Raw genomic sequence first — 18,346 nt, 5'->3', positions numbered from 1 at the left:
AATTTCTTTGTCACTAATAAGTTAAAAGAATTGAAAAAGAAATATGTAAATAATTAAATGTAACAAGTATTAACTTATACATCATTAGAAAGGGATGATTTTTTCGTGTTTTTTTTTTGTTGCGCAAATTGCCGCTACCCTTATGCCAACCACTGTGCGTCGACGTCGGTTTCCATAGCCTATCTGGGCAGGCAAGAGTAGCGGGGTCTGGGTTAGGAAGAATTGTTTTTTTGTAGTTTTTTATAAACTATTTAAAATGTGAATTGTGAATACTGTTGAGTTATACCGAAGAAGAGACACACTGCATTCACAATGTGTAAGAAGAAAGGAGATAATTCCATATGTACATGTGTGTTTATATTGACCGATGTCTAAGTACATTGAATAAGGAATTCGAATCTGAGCGTAGCAATTACGGTAAGTTAGGTGAAAATCCCGATTCGTCTAGAACATGAACAACTGTCTTCCTTACAAATACATTCGCTATAGCATCGCTCGCACTCGCGTCAATATCTCTACACTATTTCGTACGCATATACACCTAGTTAACATCAAAATAAATCTATATACTCGGCATTAGTTGTAATTCCGATCGGGGCTATGTACACGACGGCGGAGAAAAGTAGACAACACACTATGCGCGAAACTCTCTCGTTGCACGTATTTCACAATATGCTAGGTCCTTATCATGTACGTACATTGTACGTACATCGTTATGTTTTAACGTTTAGAAGGGGTGATCGAGGTAATAATCAGCACTGTTGCCACCTATGCGAGGGAAAGATACCGGTGCATGGAGAATTTATTATTACGCTGTTCCGAGGGGGGAAAGGAATACAATTTTTAACACACTGACCGTTCCAGCTATTAATTCCACCAACTGATATTAATCGAATTATCGAGTATTAATTGATTAAAAGAAAGAAATTAAATCTGTATAATCTTGCAAGGACAAGAAAGGTACACACGTTTTATGCTTCGAACGTCGCTGTTTCCAGTTATTATCGGCATGCAAGTGGAGCATTTGTTTGAATGTCTCTGGAAAGTACCTATCTATCGTTCAGCGAGACACGTTCTTTGACATTCTGTGGTACAGCACGCACGTATACTCCTTTCGGTGAACACTGTCATCGGATCACTGGACCTACCAAGGCCTCCACATCCCTTCCTCGTCTTTTACAGATTGGTGCGGAATTGGAGACGGCGAACGGATTCCAGAAAGAAATTCGCCGCTCGCGTGGCTGGACGGTCTATCTTCTGTAACGTGTGTAATTGACCCTTCTGCGGATAAACGAGCCACAAACTGTTGCTGTTGCGCGTGATGATCGACGTTGTTGACAACTACGGGTATCGAGGTTCTCGAACTAGTTTTCAGTTTCTTGGAGGTAGTGGTGAAATCGAGCGGTTGTTCCGGTTGTTCGAGCCTTGGACTCTTGCTAGGCTTTGGACCGGACATCATAACGTTAGTAGAGAAATTGGTAATGGCGGGAGCGGAAGCGGAAGCGGAAACAGAAGCGGAGACGGAAGCGTTGGCGGACGTGGCGACGGCGGCGACGGCTGCGGCAGCAGCGGCAGCAGCGTTAACGGCAACAGAAGCCGCCGCATCCTGCCATTCCTGTATACTATCGTCGTGCGGCCGTTTCGCGAGTTTATCCGTCGCCTTGAGGAGAGACATATTGGTGGCGGCCCAAATGGCCGTAGGTGGATTCGGACCTATACTGATACCGTTCGCCGCTGCGGCAGCTGCCAACTGAACGTAGTGACTGGGTAGTAGAAATACAACTTGACCGTCGGGTAATCTCGAAGGTATCACTTGCACGACCGACAACATGTTTGGATTTTGCTGAGAATTAGACGCGTGGTCGATGACCGCTGGTATACCGGCGGTCGATGGATGAGCAGAGGGCGGAGGTGGTGGAAGGGTAGGGTGCGAATGATGATGAGATTCGAGGCTTGCGGTATTAAGCTGACCAAAGGCAGAAGTCGGCCGGCTGTTGCCACTGCCACTGCCACTGCCACTACTGCTGCTGTTATTATTGTTCTCGTCGCCCGCGATGGTACTGCTGTCCGGTCTGGCTGACTCGATTTCCGGGATCTCTGGTTTTACCAAGCCGCCCGCCGCCGCAGCCGCCGAGTTCAAAGTTGTACTGCAATGCGCGGTCGGTGGCACGTGATGCTCCAACGGACCGGGACTTGCCGCGCCCGTCACTCGATCCGTCACGCTTCCGGGACTGCTGCCTAATCCGCTATCCGGCCTCGAACCCAGATCCAAATCCAATTCTGACACGCAACTGTCCAAGTGCCGTAGTAACCTCTGTTTCACCGCAGGGTCCATCGGCGACGTATTCCCGGTGATTATGTCCGGAGCATCGAGGTATCGACTCACCTGCAACATTGCGATCAAATCGGATGCATTTGATTCGTCGTCTACGGAGAGAGTCTGACTGTCTTTGTTATTTTAATTTCAATGGAAAAACTTCCCCCTCAGGTGCGTACACGTGCTATAGCACATAGTAAACACCCCTCCGTGTTTATGTTTTACATGGCACAACGACGACAAATCAACTCACCTCTCTGGAGCAATCTTGATAGCCAGCCTTGTACCTCGACAAGCCAGGCTGAGCAAGAGATCTCTGTCTCTGCAGGTGTCGAACTGTTAATTCTAAAATGTCAGCTTTCTCAAGCTTGCTGTGCTTCGTGTTCTCCAGCCGGGCGCTGTCAAGGATAAGCGCCTTCAGCGCCGCCAACGACTGATTGATCCTCGCTCGCCGTCGCTTTTCCATTAGTGGTTTGTTAGCCTGAAAACGACGATGATTAGGTATTAGATATATTAGATAAGTCCGTCTGATAAAAAACCATCGCGTTACGATTACAGAGAGAGAAATATCTTAATACCTCTAGGAAGCGAAAGATGGATGCTGAACGGTGAAAAGACAATAGAGAGATAAAAACTCAACCCACTAATTGCTTATAGCAACGGATACGTTAATAGGTTTCTGAATTCGTACCTACTAGTACCAATTACCGTACGTCAGAAGTATCGTCCGGTCAGAGCTGAAATTCTTTGCAATTCTTGCGAGTATGTATGATGATACGGATGGTAAGCGTACGCCCGCGCGTTGAAATCTATCGCACATGTAGCAGATCGTACGACAGGTTTTATGGAAGCGCCATGCGACCGCTCTACATATAGGCACGGCTGGGCTAGGCCCTATGACATAGGGTCATAGGGGGGGGCACGATACGATTGTCGTTCGGATAAGCCGCGTAGGTCCTAAGTAGTCGTATGACAAATTCTACCAAAAATCCTAACGTTTCTGAGTTGTTTAAGCAACCACAAATAATGTCCTTAATTGCGTCTAAATGCTCCCACTACGAAGCAAACAATAAACTGTGGAGGTGAAGAAAAAGACGTTTTACTCACACGACGACCGTCCGAGTGTTTAGGGCTCGGGCTAATACTAGGACTGGGGCTGGCTGTCAGGCTCGGACCCTGATGCACGCTCTGTTGATGGTTGTGATGATGATGGTTGTGATGTTGTCTATGATTGTTGCCGGCCGATTTCTTCTCCTGATGCCTCGACGAATGAAGACGAGCGGTCATCTTAGTAGGCCGCGCGGGCCCTTGCCTGTTGCGACAGCAATGGGAATGATGACGATAACGACGAGGATAACAGTGACAATAACAATAGCAAGAATGGTAACAATAACGCTGATGACGACGACCCCGACGACGACAACGACGGCGCCGACGACGTCGTCGACGACGACGACGACGACGACGACGACCACCCCGGTGACGGTGACGGCGACGACGTCGACGACGACGACGACGACGGCGACGGCGACGACGCCGACGGCGGTGAAGAAGACGTCGACCCCGACGACGACAACGGCGACGACGACAACGACAACGACAACGACGACGGTGGTAACGAGGGTGGCGGTGGCAAATTCGATTTTAGCGCCCAGAGTAATCGGCCTAAAGCAGTTGAGACACTCAGCATTTCGCGTTTGAGAAAGCTACGCGATCGCACTACTTTGATAATCAACTGCACTCCTTTGATTTCCGATCTGGTGACACTCGCGTGGCACACGCGCAATGTGTTATTTTATACTTGTTGTTGATCTTGTGTGTGGCCCACGATGCAAAGTTAATAGGACTACTCGAAGCTTTTTTCTTATCACTATTTAAGTATCATTGGTTTCCGAGGCGACACATGGAGCGTGTCAGCTAAAACTCCCTCGCAGCGTCTCATTCTGTTCCATGTGTGCTTGCTCCGATTCGCACTACACAACACCCTCGAGATGGAGCCGCGCGTTTTCCATGCGGCTGTTATGCACGCGACTCGATCACCAGAAACTTTCAAAGTTTCCACTCCGCGGTGACGTCGAAGCACGTCTAGGTATAAAGCTCGACGCCACGTGGTTTGTCACATATTACGTTCACGCACAGCCAAGGAATTCGTTGCCTAGCGATGATCACTCGATACACTGCTGTTTACTCCGGTTGCACTCACTGTTCTACTTCACCACGGACTTTACAAAAAAAGTACGTGGACTCGTACCGCGGGTAAGAAATTTGCCTATCGAGCTTTGTAGAAGAATCCAGAGTACGTAATTTGAATGTTTTAAAATTCTTTCCTGGTACCGCTTATAAATCGTTCATGCGCATCGGTATAGAAATGGGCAGAAAAGTATACACCTAAAAATTCCAATTTTCGCCGTGCATAGTACAGGTACGCGGAGAATGCGAAAACGGGCAACATTAAAGATTGCTTTTGTCTCTCCGTTATCTCTGTTCTATTTTTTCCCCGTCTGGCAAAAAATTGTCCGCGTCCTCGTTCGACGAGCGACGGTGACGGACTGCGAGTCGACGAGCGGGAGCTAGCGGCTCTTCACAGAGATTCGCGCGTGTGTGAGTCGTGGGCGAGAAGCCGGGGGCCGCACGAAGGATCGCGCCGCGGTTGGTCGTGCGTGAGGCGGGGGTCGGTTGGTGGCTGCCTGCCAGAGCTGTTGCCGCGAAGGGGTCGAGAGGGAGGATGAGGTTCGGTTGCCCGCTCACGCGCGCCCTTGCCTGTGGCTACGTGCCGCTCCTCACCCCCTTACTCTCCCTCTCGGCGTGCTCGTGCTCGCGTACGCGTGGGTGGGTGTGTATATGTGACTCTGCCACTTCTAGAGAGTTGCTAGTTGCACGCGACCCACCTTGATCTCTTTTTTTTTTCTTATTCGCAATGTCGCTTTATCGCCTGACTACCGCGATGCGTATCGGCGTAAGGGGAACCAATTGGAATCATCGTTAGGTATGCTTACGTCTAAAGTAACAAATTATTACCATTAGGATTCATTGCTATTCGAAACAGTCTTCAATAGTTAGTATCAGGAAGCGTGTCAATAATCGGTATCGCGTCAACATAAAAACATACAATTTGTCAAACTGTAAGTAAACCGAGACGAGAGCCAAAACTTATAAGTTTTCAAGAAAAACTTTAACGCATCGCGCGTCCTTATCGTCCATACGCGTATGGTAGGAGGGGAGCGAATTCTTTTAAAAAATGCAAAGCAGAAAAATTCGTATTAAACGCGTCAAAGGACGAGAGCGTCGTCAGCACTGTCCATGGCGGCCTTTCGTCACCCTTTATCTGTCCGCATACTATACAGTCGTCTCTCGTTCTATATTATTGTTTTCTTGCTCGTTCCTTCGCTCATTCTTTCTCGCTTGCCGTCTCATGCCAAGAACGAAAAGGCGGCGATAGTCGTCACGGCAGCAGGTAGTGTGCGCGCGACTGGATATGGACGAGGATAACGCCGCGGCGCAGGGAATTACTACGACTTGCCGAGGGATGGTTGCAGAGGGGAAAGGACGGGACGGGTGACGGTTCGTTGTCGGTGCTGGCACGGCACGAGCCAGCGCGGCGTGGCTGGAAGTGGCGCGACGTGGCGCGACGCGGCGTGGCGTGGCGCGGCGCGGCGCGGCGTGGCGTGGCGCGACGCGGCACAGCCCGGCGTGGCCCGAGTCGACTCGGCTCCACGTAGCACGGTGGTCGAGGGAGCGAAGCAAGTGCCGTCACAGGGCAAGCTCGATCCATGCTGTTCGGCTCGTCGAGGCGATGAGCCCTCGAGGGCGAGAGACGAGAGGCGAGCGACGGGAGACTGGCGGCGTGCAGCAAGCTGCGGGAGACGGGCTACGGGTGACGGGTGGCGGCCGCTTCATAGCTGTTAGGGAAGGAGAAAGAGGGAAGGGTAGAACGGATGGACCGTAGAGACCGGCCGTGAGGCGCTCGAGGGGAAACGAGAGAACCAGCGGGGCGAAGAAGCGATGAGAGAGCTGGAGAGCGAGGAAGCGTGTGAGTCGGTAAGGCGTCGTAGGGTGGGGTCAGAGGGGGTGGCTGTCGGCACGCGCGGCGCAAAGCGCTCTACCCACGCAAACGTACCACCGACGTGCGAACGAGCTTGTACATGAGTGAAGCGTGCGTGCGCGAGCGGCGGGCGGCGGGCGGCGGGCGGCGGGCGGCGGGCGGCGGGCGGCGGGCGGCGGGATGCCGGCTTGCTGCGTGCCAGCGTGCCAGCGTGCCGTTCCCCTCTGTCCGCGTATTTCTGAGCGCGACAAACTGACGTCGCGTTGCAGACGCCTACCTATTTAATGACAGAGCTGGTCAATCGTTTCACCGTTTCGTCTCCCGCGATTCATCTTGGCGGATGAAAAGTTTGTAGTTTCCGCGTAATCTTGCGCTCGCGAAATACCTAAGTAGGTACCTCCTACCTATCACCGCTGCCAAAGCTCCAGCGATGGAGGTACATAGGATTTGCGGAGGAACGAGAGACGCGGATACCCATGTCCTTAACTACTCGTCGCAAGCGTTTCGTATGCCACGGAGAAATAGCGAAATAACAAAGAAGCTGTCGCGGAACCTAGAACATATGGGTAAAAAGTAAAGAGCGAAATTTGCGAAGCGTTCTCACGGGTGCAGGACACTTTTTGCACATTTACGCTGCCACCATCGTGTAGTAGCCACGGCATTGCCGTACACCGTTACCACGCCGTTATCGCGCTATTCCATACCATTCCGCGGTGCACCCTACCGCTCTGTAGTACGGCATATCGCACCGCACCAGGTCGCGGTACACTCAACATCGAGAGCTTTCCCTTCTTCTCCTATCTTTTAAAGTCCTTGCTTTCGTATCGTTTCGATTACTCGAGGAACGTGCTTTAAAATTCCACCTTGTTCGCGTCTTGTTACACGCGCCTGAGCGTATCGTTGATGATGCGCTGCCGTGCGCTGGCGTGTGCACAGATGTTTTAAAAGAGAAAAGGGTAAGCGAGCACGAGTAAAAGAAGAATCCGTGAGCGCGCTACGCTTTCTTCGCATATCGTATGACGTATACAAATAACGCGTAGGTATCGCAGTGCTAGGTGATATAAATGTTTAATTGGCTAGAGATCGTTTCTTCGACCACTCGGTTCGAAGCTTCCATCGCCACTCTGTGGAACTGTCGTCTCCATCGGGTACCACTCGATCGATCGACGGCAAACTCAACGTGCCACGTACTTTTCGCGATAAGGTGCAGGATAGACGAAGAGAAGGGCGGCGGGACGTTGATAGGGGTGGGAAAGAGCGAGTTTGCCCGGTGGCTTCAGCATTGATCGTTCCCAGAAGGAGAGAAGGAGGCGAGCGAAAGGAAGAAGAGGCGTACACGAGAAATTCGAGACGCCTGGCGTCGCCCGGCGGCGAAACGTTATCCGGTATGCAAGAAAGGACGTCCTCATTAGCGGGCCCCGACGTCGTTTCAGCTCAACAGGAGCGATCATGGCTTGGCTCGACGCAATACCGCGCGTCAACAAGACACTTGGGTTCTGTACAACTAATCACCTCGCGAATATTTATGGTATTCGCTGATGAGACCTATACCGAAATCCATCCAAATGGTGTAAAAACCATACGAATCGCCCGTAACCGGCAGCGATCTTTCGTGCGGCGCCGGAACGGTACGAACACTGAAGAGTACCTAGATATAGGGGACACCGGGTATGGTTGTCTCATTTTCTTATTTTTATTCACTCACAGACTTAGATTAATATAACTACGCAAGTCAATTAAGCAAGTAATATCATTTTTTTATTGTAATTATAAATGCTATAGTCTTGAACGCAAACTTAAATTTAACAAACAGTTTACAACTTTATCACAGAACCCCAATTTCTCTGGATTTGCTTTTTCAATACAGAGACAAATTTTCTTTTTCATATTTCTTAATTCTTCATACTTTTCTCTGTTTTTACTTTTTCCTAACCCGTTAAAGAATCCCACCTCTCTACTTATGCATTAAAATGTTTTAAAAATACAAAAAAATCATTACGGTAAGTTAGAAAAAACTGCGTGACTAATGCAACAATCAAAGAAACAATGACACGTCGTGTCTTCGTGCGACTCCGCAGCGAAGTGAGTCATGGGGGAAGGTCTGGGTGAGACGGCGATACGTTTACGCGTCGCCATGGATTATTAGTACATTCGTATTGTTTCTTTGTCATAGCGGTTGTGACAACCATACCCGCAGCATTGATAAATGGGAACGAAGCGCCACGGTGAAACGCAAAGCACGTGGTTCTTTCGTCGAGTTCTCCACTTGATCCGCAGTCTAGCCGAGCTCTTGCCCTTAGCCACTCTCTTTCTTTATCGCGCCCCCTTCCGATTCCATTCCACGTTAGCTTGACCTCGCGGTACGCTTTGTTTTTCAAATATATCCGTAATATCGAAAAATTAGGCCCATTCCGAGTTCTCCTTTAAATTTTACCTGCAGTTTCATCTCTATACCTACTCCCTTTCTTCGTAGTATCTGTCCAGTCGTTCGGTCAAATGGCGTCCTGCTAGGGCGTCTCCTCAACGGAAGCTTGATATCTCCAGCCGCGATGTCTGACCACCAAACTACGGCCTCGGCTTCGGCTTCGAGTTGGCCGTTAATCCGTTTATCGCGTTACCGCCACCACCGGCCTAGCAGCCCCCAACCAACTCACCTACCGCCCTCTGTTCCGCCGTTCAACCCTGTTATCCGTGCCAACGGCCACGGAGATGCACACCAGCGGTACTATAAGTAGTGTTGCACACGCACTGTACTAATATCATTTCGACGCTGTAGACATATTTTTCATTCGTAACTGAAAATTCAACTGCGTCGGACAAACGGTTCGGCGTATGCGACTTTATTGTGCCTTTACATGCAAACTTTTCTGTTTCGTGCGTGTCAAGAAGAAAAAGAAGAAGAAGAAGAAGAAGAAGAAGCAGAAAATGGTCGTTGAAACGGATGGTAGAATCGCCTCGGGCGCCAAGTAACGAGAAACGGTTCCAACACTTGAACGCGTTAGCAATAAGTACGCTAGGTCTAGACTCCTAGATGGAAGATAGCTGTTCCTAGACTAGACTAAGCTAGGCTAGGCTAGGCTAGCCGTAATCGCCACTCGCCACACCCCCGGATTTACTGCCTCCACTTCTACTTCTGCTCTTTCCTTTCCACCCCCATCTTCATACCCACGCGCCTCAACACCTACCTCTCTCTCGCTCTATGCTTCGTATTATTCACTTGTTCGACCGGCGGTCACTCTGTCTGCGGTGGTCATGATACGTACGAACTCGAACTCGCACAGCAGAGAGTAAGGTAGAAAGAGAAGAAGCGATCGAAGGAGTCACCGTTCTGTCCCCATGGGGGTCCGCAATCCGGCGTCCACGATCTCGTCATCCACCCTCTAGCTCCGCTTAGGTTCTTCTCGAGCCACATCGACCCTTGCTTCTAGAGATCCTTGCACGAACTATACACCAGCGAAAGAATCCTCCGGAGAAATGTTGTACGTCTACGTTTTCATCAGATATTTCGACAGTCTCGACAGTTTCTTTGCCTCGTTAATCTCGGTTCGTACCGTCGTACGGCAAGAATTACATATTGTATAAAGGAAACTTTGGAAACATCCATGTCCGACTACTTATTGTTAGGTGTACGTAGGTACTTATGTACCTATCGGTACCACGGATTGCCATCCTAAACACGCCCGGAGAACGATGTTTACGTTTTCCGACGAGTCCGGAAGAATACTTGGAGGAGTAGAGAAAATAAAATGCAATTGGCCGGAAACTGGAAATAGAAAAAGAATTAGTAAATTTGGTTTTGTTTTTTTTTTTAACTTTTTTTGTGAGCCTGTAATGAAAATATAAAAAATCCGTTTGTAGGTTGAAGTAAGTTATATACGTGCCTAAAAAGGTCGAAAATCGCGAACTTCCCGAAATCAGCGATTTCGCGAAGAAAGTTAAAGGAGAATCTATACCTACGTTTCGCAGAAATATACCAAGTTGCAATTCTGCGGTTGCAATTTCAGGAACTAGGATTCCCGATGTAGACGGGTGTGGAAACGCGGGGGCGTACAAGCGTGTGGTCTTGCGGTCGTGCGGCCGTGTGGGCGTGCAGGCGTACGCGGCCCGGTTTGAAAGTGAGCCGTTAAATTATTCGTGGCGCTTTCGAGCGACAAATGGACCAGTGAGACGCTTTAAACAGTCTCAGGAGTCGGACGTCTATAAATAGGCAGGTTAAAGAAATCGTTTAAAATTAGTATTCAGCAGTACGGTGTAGGCACGCGCGCGCGCGCGCGCGCGCGCGCGCATCGATTCCAGGCAATACCTACGCAACGAAACCGGCAGGTTGCGTAAACCAAGTGTTAATTCGTTTTTGTCGATCGATATAGAAAGACTGCCAAGAGATTTTTTGACTCTACTTCCCCCGTTGAATTTTAAAGCTTGCACCGATGCGTGCTCGTTTTTACTGGTTTATAATAAAGAGAAAATATGAATAGCTACTGTCGGCGATCTCGTTCGTGTACCATTAATCGTTGGAAAGTCTGGCGCAAAATTATCTTAGACAGTGGACTGGAAGGACCAGCAGCCGTAAAGCAGAGATGGGCAAAAAATTATTTTAAATAAAAATTTCGTACGCAAAGTTTTATTTAAAATAATTTTTTGCCCATCTCTGCGGTAAACTTATCATTGGAATACTATCGTAGGTTGTAACGTACCTATGCGCAAGCAGAAAAGCGTGCACCCTGCTTAGCAGCGTACCTGTGTGCTATGCGACCATGGAATATTGATATGTAAATATAGCAGCTCCGGTACCGTGGATGCCGTGGATGGTGGTAGCGGCCGTGCATCGGTGGTTATAGGGGCGCTAGCAGGTTAACGAGCGGCTCGCAGAGTGCCGCGACGGAGGGTAAAGAGATAGGATAGAAAAGGGAAGAGCGAAGTGGGGTTGGGAAGCTCGCGCCAAGTCGTAGGTGGGTTGATGGAGGTCGAGGGTGAGACAGATAGACGGATGGATGGATGGATGGATGGATGGATAGATAGGTGGTGCGAGCGAGAGGCAGAAGAGCGAAGGAGCGAGCGAGCGTGGGAGAGAGGAGGTAGGAGTAGGAATGGTGGCAGTGGTGGAGAAGCGGTAGCAGGCAGGAGGTCGAGGTAGGGTGAGGCAGCGTTGGGATGGGGAAGCGAAGAGCCGGGGAAAGGGGAGTTGGGTCGCTGCCGGCAGTATAACAGAGACGGTCGGGCGCGCCGCGGAGCGTGCCACCAAAGGGGATGAGAATTTTCCACAGGCTGTGAAATTATTGTCGCGACTGATTCGCTACAAAATATCTTGAAAAAATCAAATGTTGTATTCGTCGAGTTACGTAACGTTTGTAAACATCCGGTATCATTGTCGGAAAGAAATTAGAGAGAAATTTTTTTTTTTACGAGCTGTACTTGGCTAAGCAATCGCACGCACGAACGACATCGCGGACAATAGCAGATCAGTGGTATATAGGGACATGCCCTGCGGGACACGGCATGGAACGGGGTGGTTGGAACGGGCCGCGGAAACACGGAGAGGGCGGGAACACGTCGGTCGAGCGAGGGTTGCGCCGAGCTGCGAGCCAGGGGACGGGGGTGCAGAAGGGTGGCTACGGCTCTCTGTGTATGCCTCTCTACGAACAGACTTTCGCGACGGTGCGCGCGCGCGCGCGTGCTCGCTCGCGGCGAAACCGCCAGTGGCACTATCTACGAGGGAACGGGGAGTCGAAGGGTATCTTCTATAGGCGAACACCTGGAAGGGTGGCTCGCCCGCATCACCGCGACGTGTAAAACCTCTCTACCTTTCTCCCTATCCCCGTGCCACCCACAACCTTTGCATCTTTTCACTTTATACTACCAGTTTTGTACGCCCCGTGCGTTCTCTCAGCCGAAATTCCGCATGCTTCTGCTTCTGTTCTCGGTCCTCTTACCTCGATGCGCGTATGTTTGTCGAGTTTTCTCCGCAAAGTCAACGTCAACGTCAACGTCATCGTCATCATTCTTCTCTCTGTTTCCCTTGATCGCAGCGATAAGTTTTCTAAGGGACAGGATCAATGTGTACGGAGAGAATTTTTGTGACTATTTCTTTAGCGGCAGAATAAGAAGAAATCTACGCAACAAAAAGTGAGAGGAGAAATGTATTCGTACAGGTAGATACGTACCTATGTATTTCTTAAGGAGAAAAAGCTGCACAAGTAGACGTAGTACCTATATTGTTCCAGGGAATATTAAAAAGAATGCGAAAGAAACAGAAAGATTTGTACAACGATCTACATAGATCCAGTGGCATCGTTTTGTGTCTGTTTACGGATGTCGCGATGTCGAGAAGGAACGCACAGTCAGCCTCCCATTCGTTAGGAGAAGAAGCATCCTTATGTTGGCGGAGTAATCATTCCAGCCAGTTACGAGGCTATTAAACGTCACTTCGTGAAACGGCGCGAGTCTCGCATCGAGCCCACGATCCTTTTTTTCAATTCGTCACTCGTATTTCCAAAGGATAAGAGAATAAATTCTATTATAATTAGATGCAGAGGGAATGATTAAAAAGGCATTCGAAATGGCGAAATGTTCATTTATTACCCAAGCAGTGCGATTGCACCATTCACGCATTCGTTGGCAATTGTACGTAGTCTCCTGCCGTCTTCAGTCGGAAACCTTTGACGAACTTCTATCTGTGACTTCGCAACCATTACATCGATCTTTCCCCCTGAATATTCCCAATCAACGTAAGGGGCGTAATGACGCTATACCTACGTTCATATGAAATAATTAGAATGCCACATTAATAGCGAAAGTGGTGGCAAACAAGTGTCCATCTCCTTCAAGATACGCGATTGGAAGAGAAATGAGAAGGGATATAACCATATTCCACGCGCAGTAGTAGTAGTGGTGTGCGAAAGGAAGCCTCGGTGGCTTAGGTGAAGGCTTGAAACGAGAAGGAGTCGAAACGGTCGAAAGACGAAGAAAAGCGAAAGAAAGCGTAGAGGAAGCAGCTAGGCGAGCATTAAATTGGAGAAAGATGGAGTGGGGAGTGCGAGGAGGGTGCTGGCGGAGGAGGATCTAGGAGGGACAGACGGGTGGAAAACGTTACGAGGGATCGGGGGAGAACGCAGTGGGTGTTGGCAGGAGAAGGGAGACGAGTGCGATAGCGGCGCTGCGGCGTAACGACGCTATAACGCGAGCCGCCGGGTGATTACCTACCACCTCCGTACCCCGTTTACCCTCGTGCATCGAGTACTGCTGCGCTGTCGCGTCGCGTCGCGTCGCGCCACGCCACGCCACGCCAGGCTATGCCAAGCCATGCCATGCCGTGCCATGCCAGGCCGTGGCGTGCCGTGCCGTGCCGTGCCCACGCCACCCTGCTTCGCCTCGCTTCACCTCTCTTCACCACGCCACGCCCCGCCCAGCCTCACCTCACCTCACCTCACCTAACCACGCGACGCGACGCGACGCGACGCGAGGCGTCGTGCCGCGCCGCGCCAGGCTATCGCGTTGACCGTGCTATACCGCTACTACCACATCTGTAGCTGTGGATGCCACGCCGACGACCCGGCATTGCGCCCTGTGAATTCTTCTCTCTCTCCACCTCTCTTTGCCTCTTTCGCCTCTTTCGTATCCTGTTCTTCCGAGCCAAGTCCGTGGCTCACCGATTGCGGCCTCAGGCTTGGTCTCGTGTCCTGATATCGTCCATGTTGGCCATGACAGCCGTGTGCATGTCGTGGTAAGCTCAGCTAGCAGGGAACGTCGACGCCGTAAACGCGACGCCCTCGTAACGATGCCACCGGAGAGGTAAGAGGAGGCGAGTTTCAGAGTCGAGTGGCCCCTAGGCACGTACACGTACTCGGGTACCTGACTGTCTGTAATATAGCGGGAGCGAGCGGAACGTGCGCGCAGACCTATTTCATCGTGTCCGTTGGCTATCTAGTTGGTCAGCTCAACTCCACCACTCTGCCAACTCGAGTTGCTCGATTCTCGTTAAATACTTTCGATGCGTACCGCCTCAGCGATGCGAATTCTTTCCTATTCTTCTCCAACTCATTTCGAGTTGATCGTCTTTAATTCTGTGTGTTTACAGAATATTGGGTGAGAAGAGTAGCCGTGGATACATCTATGATAATCTGGCTAGCACGAAAACTTTCTTCTTGGATCCAGTCCTTTCATTCAACTTCTTTCCTGCTTTCTCCACTGTTGCTCCGTATAACATTGCATTTGCATCGACAAGTGTAAGATAGTGAGAAAGTAAAGTTGAGTACAACGTAACCGAATGGGATAGAATGGAAGGTGGTAACGTATAAAGGCAACGAGAAAGAGAAAAGCAGGAACTAAACAGAGATTTTCGTCGAATTCAAGTTGTTTCTGTTTGATAAGACTTTGCGGCTCTCCCCACCCTCGGTTTGTGGGATAAAATCTTTGCACTCGCACTGCTCGAGATAGCCACGAGATAAAGAATGCGATTAGATTGACGTATCAAATCCATAAACGGTTAGTTACTTGCCAACAATATGTTACGAGTAGAGGAGAGAAAACGCTAAAGAAGGTAAAGGGGGTGATTCGCGTGTCGCTCGTTCCACTCCATAGCCAATCAATCTGCTGGGCGGTCGACGAGGTCACACCGAAAACAAAAGAGAAACGGGGTGAGATAACAGAAGATAGGTGGGAGTTGACCGCGCTAGTAAACGGATCGCGGTGCGCGACTCTCCAGGACTCGATTACTCGTACCACGGCAATTTAAACGTTCCACCGTCGCGTCGAAGGCGAAGATGAAAACAAAGGCAAAGCGGAAGCGACGGAGGCCGCGATGGCAACGTTACGACGGCACGTGTCACGGACAAAAGGCAAATACACGTTGAAATATAATAGTTGCGACGCTGCTATCGCCTAGGGAACCTACGCGCTGCGATATCTTTAATTATTTTTTTCAACATCTGGCATGAAAATGGCTGTTTTTTTACGCCTATTGGGCGGGAGCAAAATGGCCAATTTCAGACGTATTCGCGATTAGCAATTGGTCGACTAATCGATATCGATCACGTGTGTTTACGTTAACCTCTTTTCATTAAAAGATAAAATGAGTGATACCACGCGCCGAAATTGAAAAAAAAGTAGACAATGTACTTACAAGAAATTTATCGAGTGGCGAGATAACCGAAAGGTGAAGTCTATCGCAAGCAGTGTTTTCAGTTTGTTTGTTTTTATTTCAAGCGTGAAGTGCTGCCCTCGCTGCGCTTGGACAGAAAACTTGGCCCTCGTCAAAATCGCTTTCTTCTCTCCCTTGTCGCGCAATGTACTATTGCGTGTATCTTGATACTTTTCAAGTTCACTACGGTACAATTACAGACGAACCCAAATCGTTCCGTCGTATTATTTCTTTCCTACTCCGCGTAAAAGCGGCTACCACCGATTCGTGTCGCGTTGTTTCTCTGTCGGTCCGCTCGATCTGTCTCTGTCTAGCTAGCTAGCTAGCTGTCCCAGTGCAGTCACATGCAAACACGTACGTGGTAACTGAGGCGCACGTGCGAGTACGCGGTCGGTCGTTTGGCATGGATATGTATGCGCGCTCGCGTAATAGCCTCGCTCCTCCCGTACTCGATGGTAGATACGTGCGACGTCGCGTACCTCCGTTCCAAGAGTTTGGCTCTGCGCGATAAACGATACCATGCCACGCCAGCCTGGGTCGCGCTAGATGCGGTTTGGCGTGGCCTCGTGCCGCGAATTGGTAAGGGTACGGTCAAAACAGCGGAGAGGTAGCGTGGTGTGGTGTGGTGTGGTGTGGTGTGGTGCGGTGCGGTGCGGTGCGGTGTGGTGTGGCTTGGCGTGGCTTGGCGTGGCGCGATGGTGATCCGCTCCGGTGGCGCGGCGATGCGGCGCTAACTTAAGGGGGTAGACACGGGTAATGCAGCGCGCTGTATACCGACACAATCTGGCCCGAAACATGGGTTCGGGATTTTTCGTTTTTCGTCCTTATATGAGCAGATTTGGGGCTGGGCGAGGTCTCATTCGAAAGAGGAAGGTTCAATGCGGAGCGCTCTGCTCATGGTTCAACGAGATTGTGTTGATATGTAATAATATCAGTGTCCAAAGTAAAGCAAAAGTCGACAAAATATACCCGCAGAATCCAAGCATTTTTAGGTCACTAAAAGAGTTTTATGACTCAAACGGTGAGCAGAGCGCTCCGCATTGAATCTTCTTCTTTCGAATGAGACCTCTCCCAGGCCAAAATCTGCTCATATAAAAACGAAAAACGAAAAATCGTGACTACATTCCCAAATCAGAGTTCCGCCATATTGGCGATAATACATAGCAAGTCACGTGACAAATTTAGTTGAGGTAGTAGATACGAGATGGCGCCTTCTCGGGAGGACTGCCAACGTAGATTCATAGCAAAACTGAAGCGCTAGCTGTCGATAGCTTCACCGTCGAAAGAGATGGCACAAAGTAACATCTCCGGAGAGCAAATCAAAGAGCGAGAAGTGGCGCAGATGTTTCGAGACAGTGAGTGTTCTGAAATTTAGTATACCTCTCTCCGCTTCATGTTCTCCTGATATATTGGCCAAAATCTGGCGAAAATTTTCAGAATCCACAAAATTGGGCTTCGTAACAGGATAACATGATGTCGAAAGAGGTGGCACTAAGTAACGTCTTCGCAGAAGCAATCGAGGATGCCTTCGAAGCTGAAATTCAGAATACCTCTCTCCGCTTCATGTTCTCCTGATACCTGGGCCAAAATCTGGCAATAATTTTCAGAATCCACAAAATTGGGCTTCGTAACAGGATAACATGATGTCGAAAGAGGTGGCACTAAGTAACGTCTTCGCAGAAGCAATCGAGGATGCCTTCGAAGCTGAAATTCAGAATACCTCTCTCCGCTTCATGTTCTCCTGATATATTGGCCAAAATCTGGCAATAATTTTCAGAATCCACAAAATTGGGCTTCGTAACAGGATAACATGATGTCGAAAGAGGTGGCACTAAGTAACGTCTTCGCAGAAGCAATCGAGGATGCCTTCGAAGCTGAAATTCAGAATACCTCTCTCCGCTTCATGTTCTCCTGATATATTGGCAAAAATCTAGCAATAATTTTCAGAATCCACAAAATTGGGCTTCGTAACAGGATAACATGATGTCGAAAGAGGTGGCACTAAGTAACGTCTTCGCAGAAGCAATCGAGGATGCCTTCGAAGCTGAAATTCAGAATACCTCTCTCCGCTTCATGTTCTCCTGATACCTGGGCAAAAATCTGGCAATAATTTTCAGAATGCACAAAATTGGGCTTCGTAACAGGATAACATGGTGTCGAAAGAGGTGGCACTAAGTAACGTCTTCGCAGAAGCAATCGAGGATGCCTTCGAAGCTGAAATTCAGAATACCTCTCTCCGCTTCATGTTCTCCTGATACCTGGGCAAAAATCTGGCAATAATTTTCAGAATGCACAAAATTGGGCTTCGTAACAGGATAACATGATGTCGAAAGAGGTGGCACTAAGTAACGTCTTCGCAGAAGCAATCGAGGATGCCTTCGAAGCTGAAATTCAGAATACCTCTCTCCGCTTCATGTTCTCCTGATATATTGGCCAAAATCTGGCGAAAATTTTCAGAATCCACAAAATTGGGCTTCGTAACAGGATAACATGATGTCGAAAGAGGTGGCACTAAGTAACGTCTTCGCAGAAGCAATCGAGGATGCCTTCGAAGCTGAAATTAAGAATACCTCTCTCCGCTTCATGTTCTCCTGATACCTGGGCCAAAATCTGGCAATAATTTTCAGAATGCACAAAATTGGGCTTCGTAACAGGATAACATGCCGTCGAAAGAGATGGCACAACGTAACGTCTTCGGAGAGAGAGTCGAGGATGCCTTCGAAGCTGAAATTCAGAATACCTCTCTCCGCTTCATGTTCTCCTGATACCTGGGCCAAAATCTGGCAATAATTTTCAGAATGCACAAAATTGGGCTTCGTAACAGGATAACATGATGTCGAAAGAGGTGGCA

The 18,346-nt window shown here is 49.3% G+C and overlaps 1 protein-coding gene and 1 long non-coding RNA gene across 3 annotated transcripts; both read right to left on the bottom strand.

Annotated features, from left to right (window-relative positions):
• Nucleotides 1-335: 335 nt before the first annotated feature.
• Sidpn (bHLH protein similar to Deadpan) lies at nt 336-10,412 on the bottom strand. Of its 2 annotated transcripts, XM_076827562.1 has the most exons (5): nt 10,317-10,412; nt 9,541-10,122; nt 3,425-3,629; nt 2,571-2,798; nt 336-2,386 (listed from the first exon to the last, which is right to left on the bottom strand). In XM_076827562.1, the coding sequence occupies exons 3-5, from the start codon at nt 3,602-3,604 to the stop codon at nt 1,145-1,147; spliced, it is 1,650 nt and encodes a 549-aa protein (XP_076683677.1). In that variant the 5' UTR covers nt 3,605-3,629; nt 9,541-10,122; nt 10,317-10,412; the 3' UTR covers nt 336-1,144. The 2 variants fall into 2 exon arrangements, with proteins under 2 accessions (XP_076683677.1, XP_076683676.1); XM_076827561.1 differs by lacking the exons at nt 9,541-10,122; nt 10,317-10,412 and adding an exon at nt 5,336-5,830 and having other exon boundaries at nt 3,425-4,705.
• Nucleotides 10,413-10,424: 12 nt separating this feature from the next.
• Nucleotides 10,425-16,140, bottom strand: LOC143376828 (uncharacterized). Its single transcript, XR_013087172.1, has 4 exons — nt 15,478-16,140; nt 12,521-14,945; nt 12,290-12,396; nt 10,425-10,556 (listed from the first exon to the last, which is right to left on the bottom strand). It is a non-coding gene; the product is annotated as an uncharacterized LOC143376828 (long non-coding RNA).
• Between the last annotated feature and the right edge of the window lie 2,206 nt (nt 16,141-18,346).

The sequence above is a fragment of the Andrena cerasifolii genome, chromosome 15 (genome assembly GCF_050908995.1).
Source record: "Andrena cerasifolii isolate SP2316 chromosome 15, iyAndCera1_principal, whole genome shotgun sequence".
In the NCBI taxonomy this organism is placed as follows: Eukaryota; Metazoa; Arthropoda; class Insecta; order Hymenoptera; family Andrenidae; genus Andrena; species Andrena cerasifolii.
This window is presented reverse-complemented; position numbering and strand designations above follow the sequence as displayed.

Bases quoted from the DNA above. Each gene is read 5' to 3' on its own strand.
- Sidpn (XM_076827562.1), bottom strand. From the start codon at position 3,604: ATGACCGCTCGTCTTCATTCGTCGAGGCATCAGGAGAAGAAATCGGCC. The intron at 2,799-3,424 runs GTGAGTAAAACG...CGTCGTTTTCAG, and splicing joins AACACTCGGACGGTCGTCGT to GCTAACAAACCACTAATGGA. The intron at 2,387-2,570 runs GTGAGTTGATTT...GCAATGTTGCAG, and splicing joins ATCAAGATTGCTCCAGAGAG to GTGAGTCGATACCTCGATGC.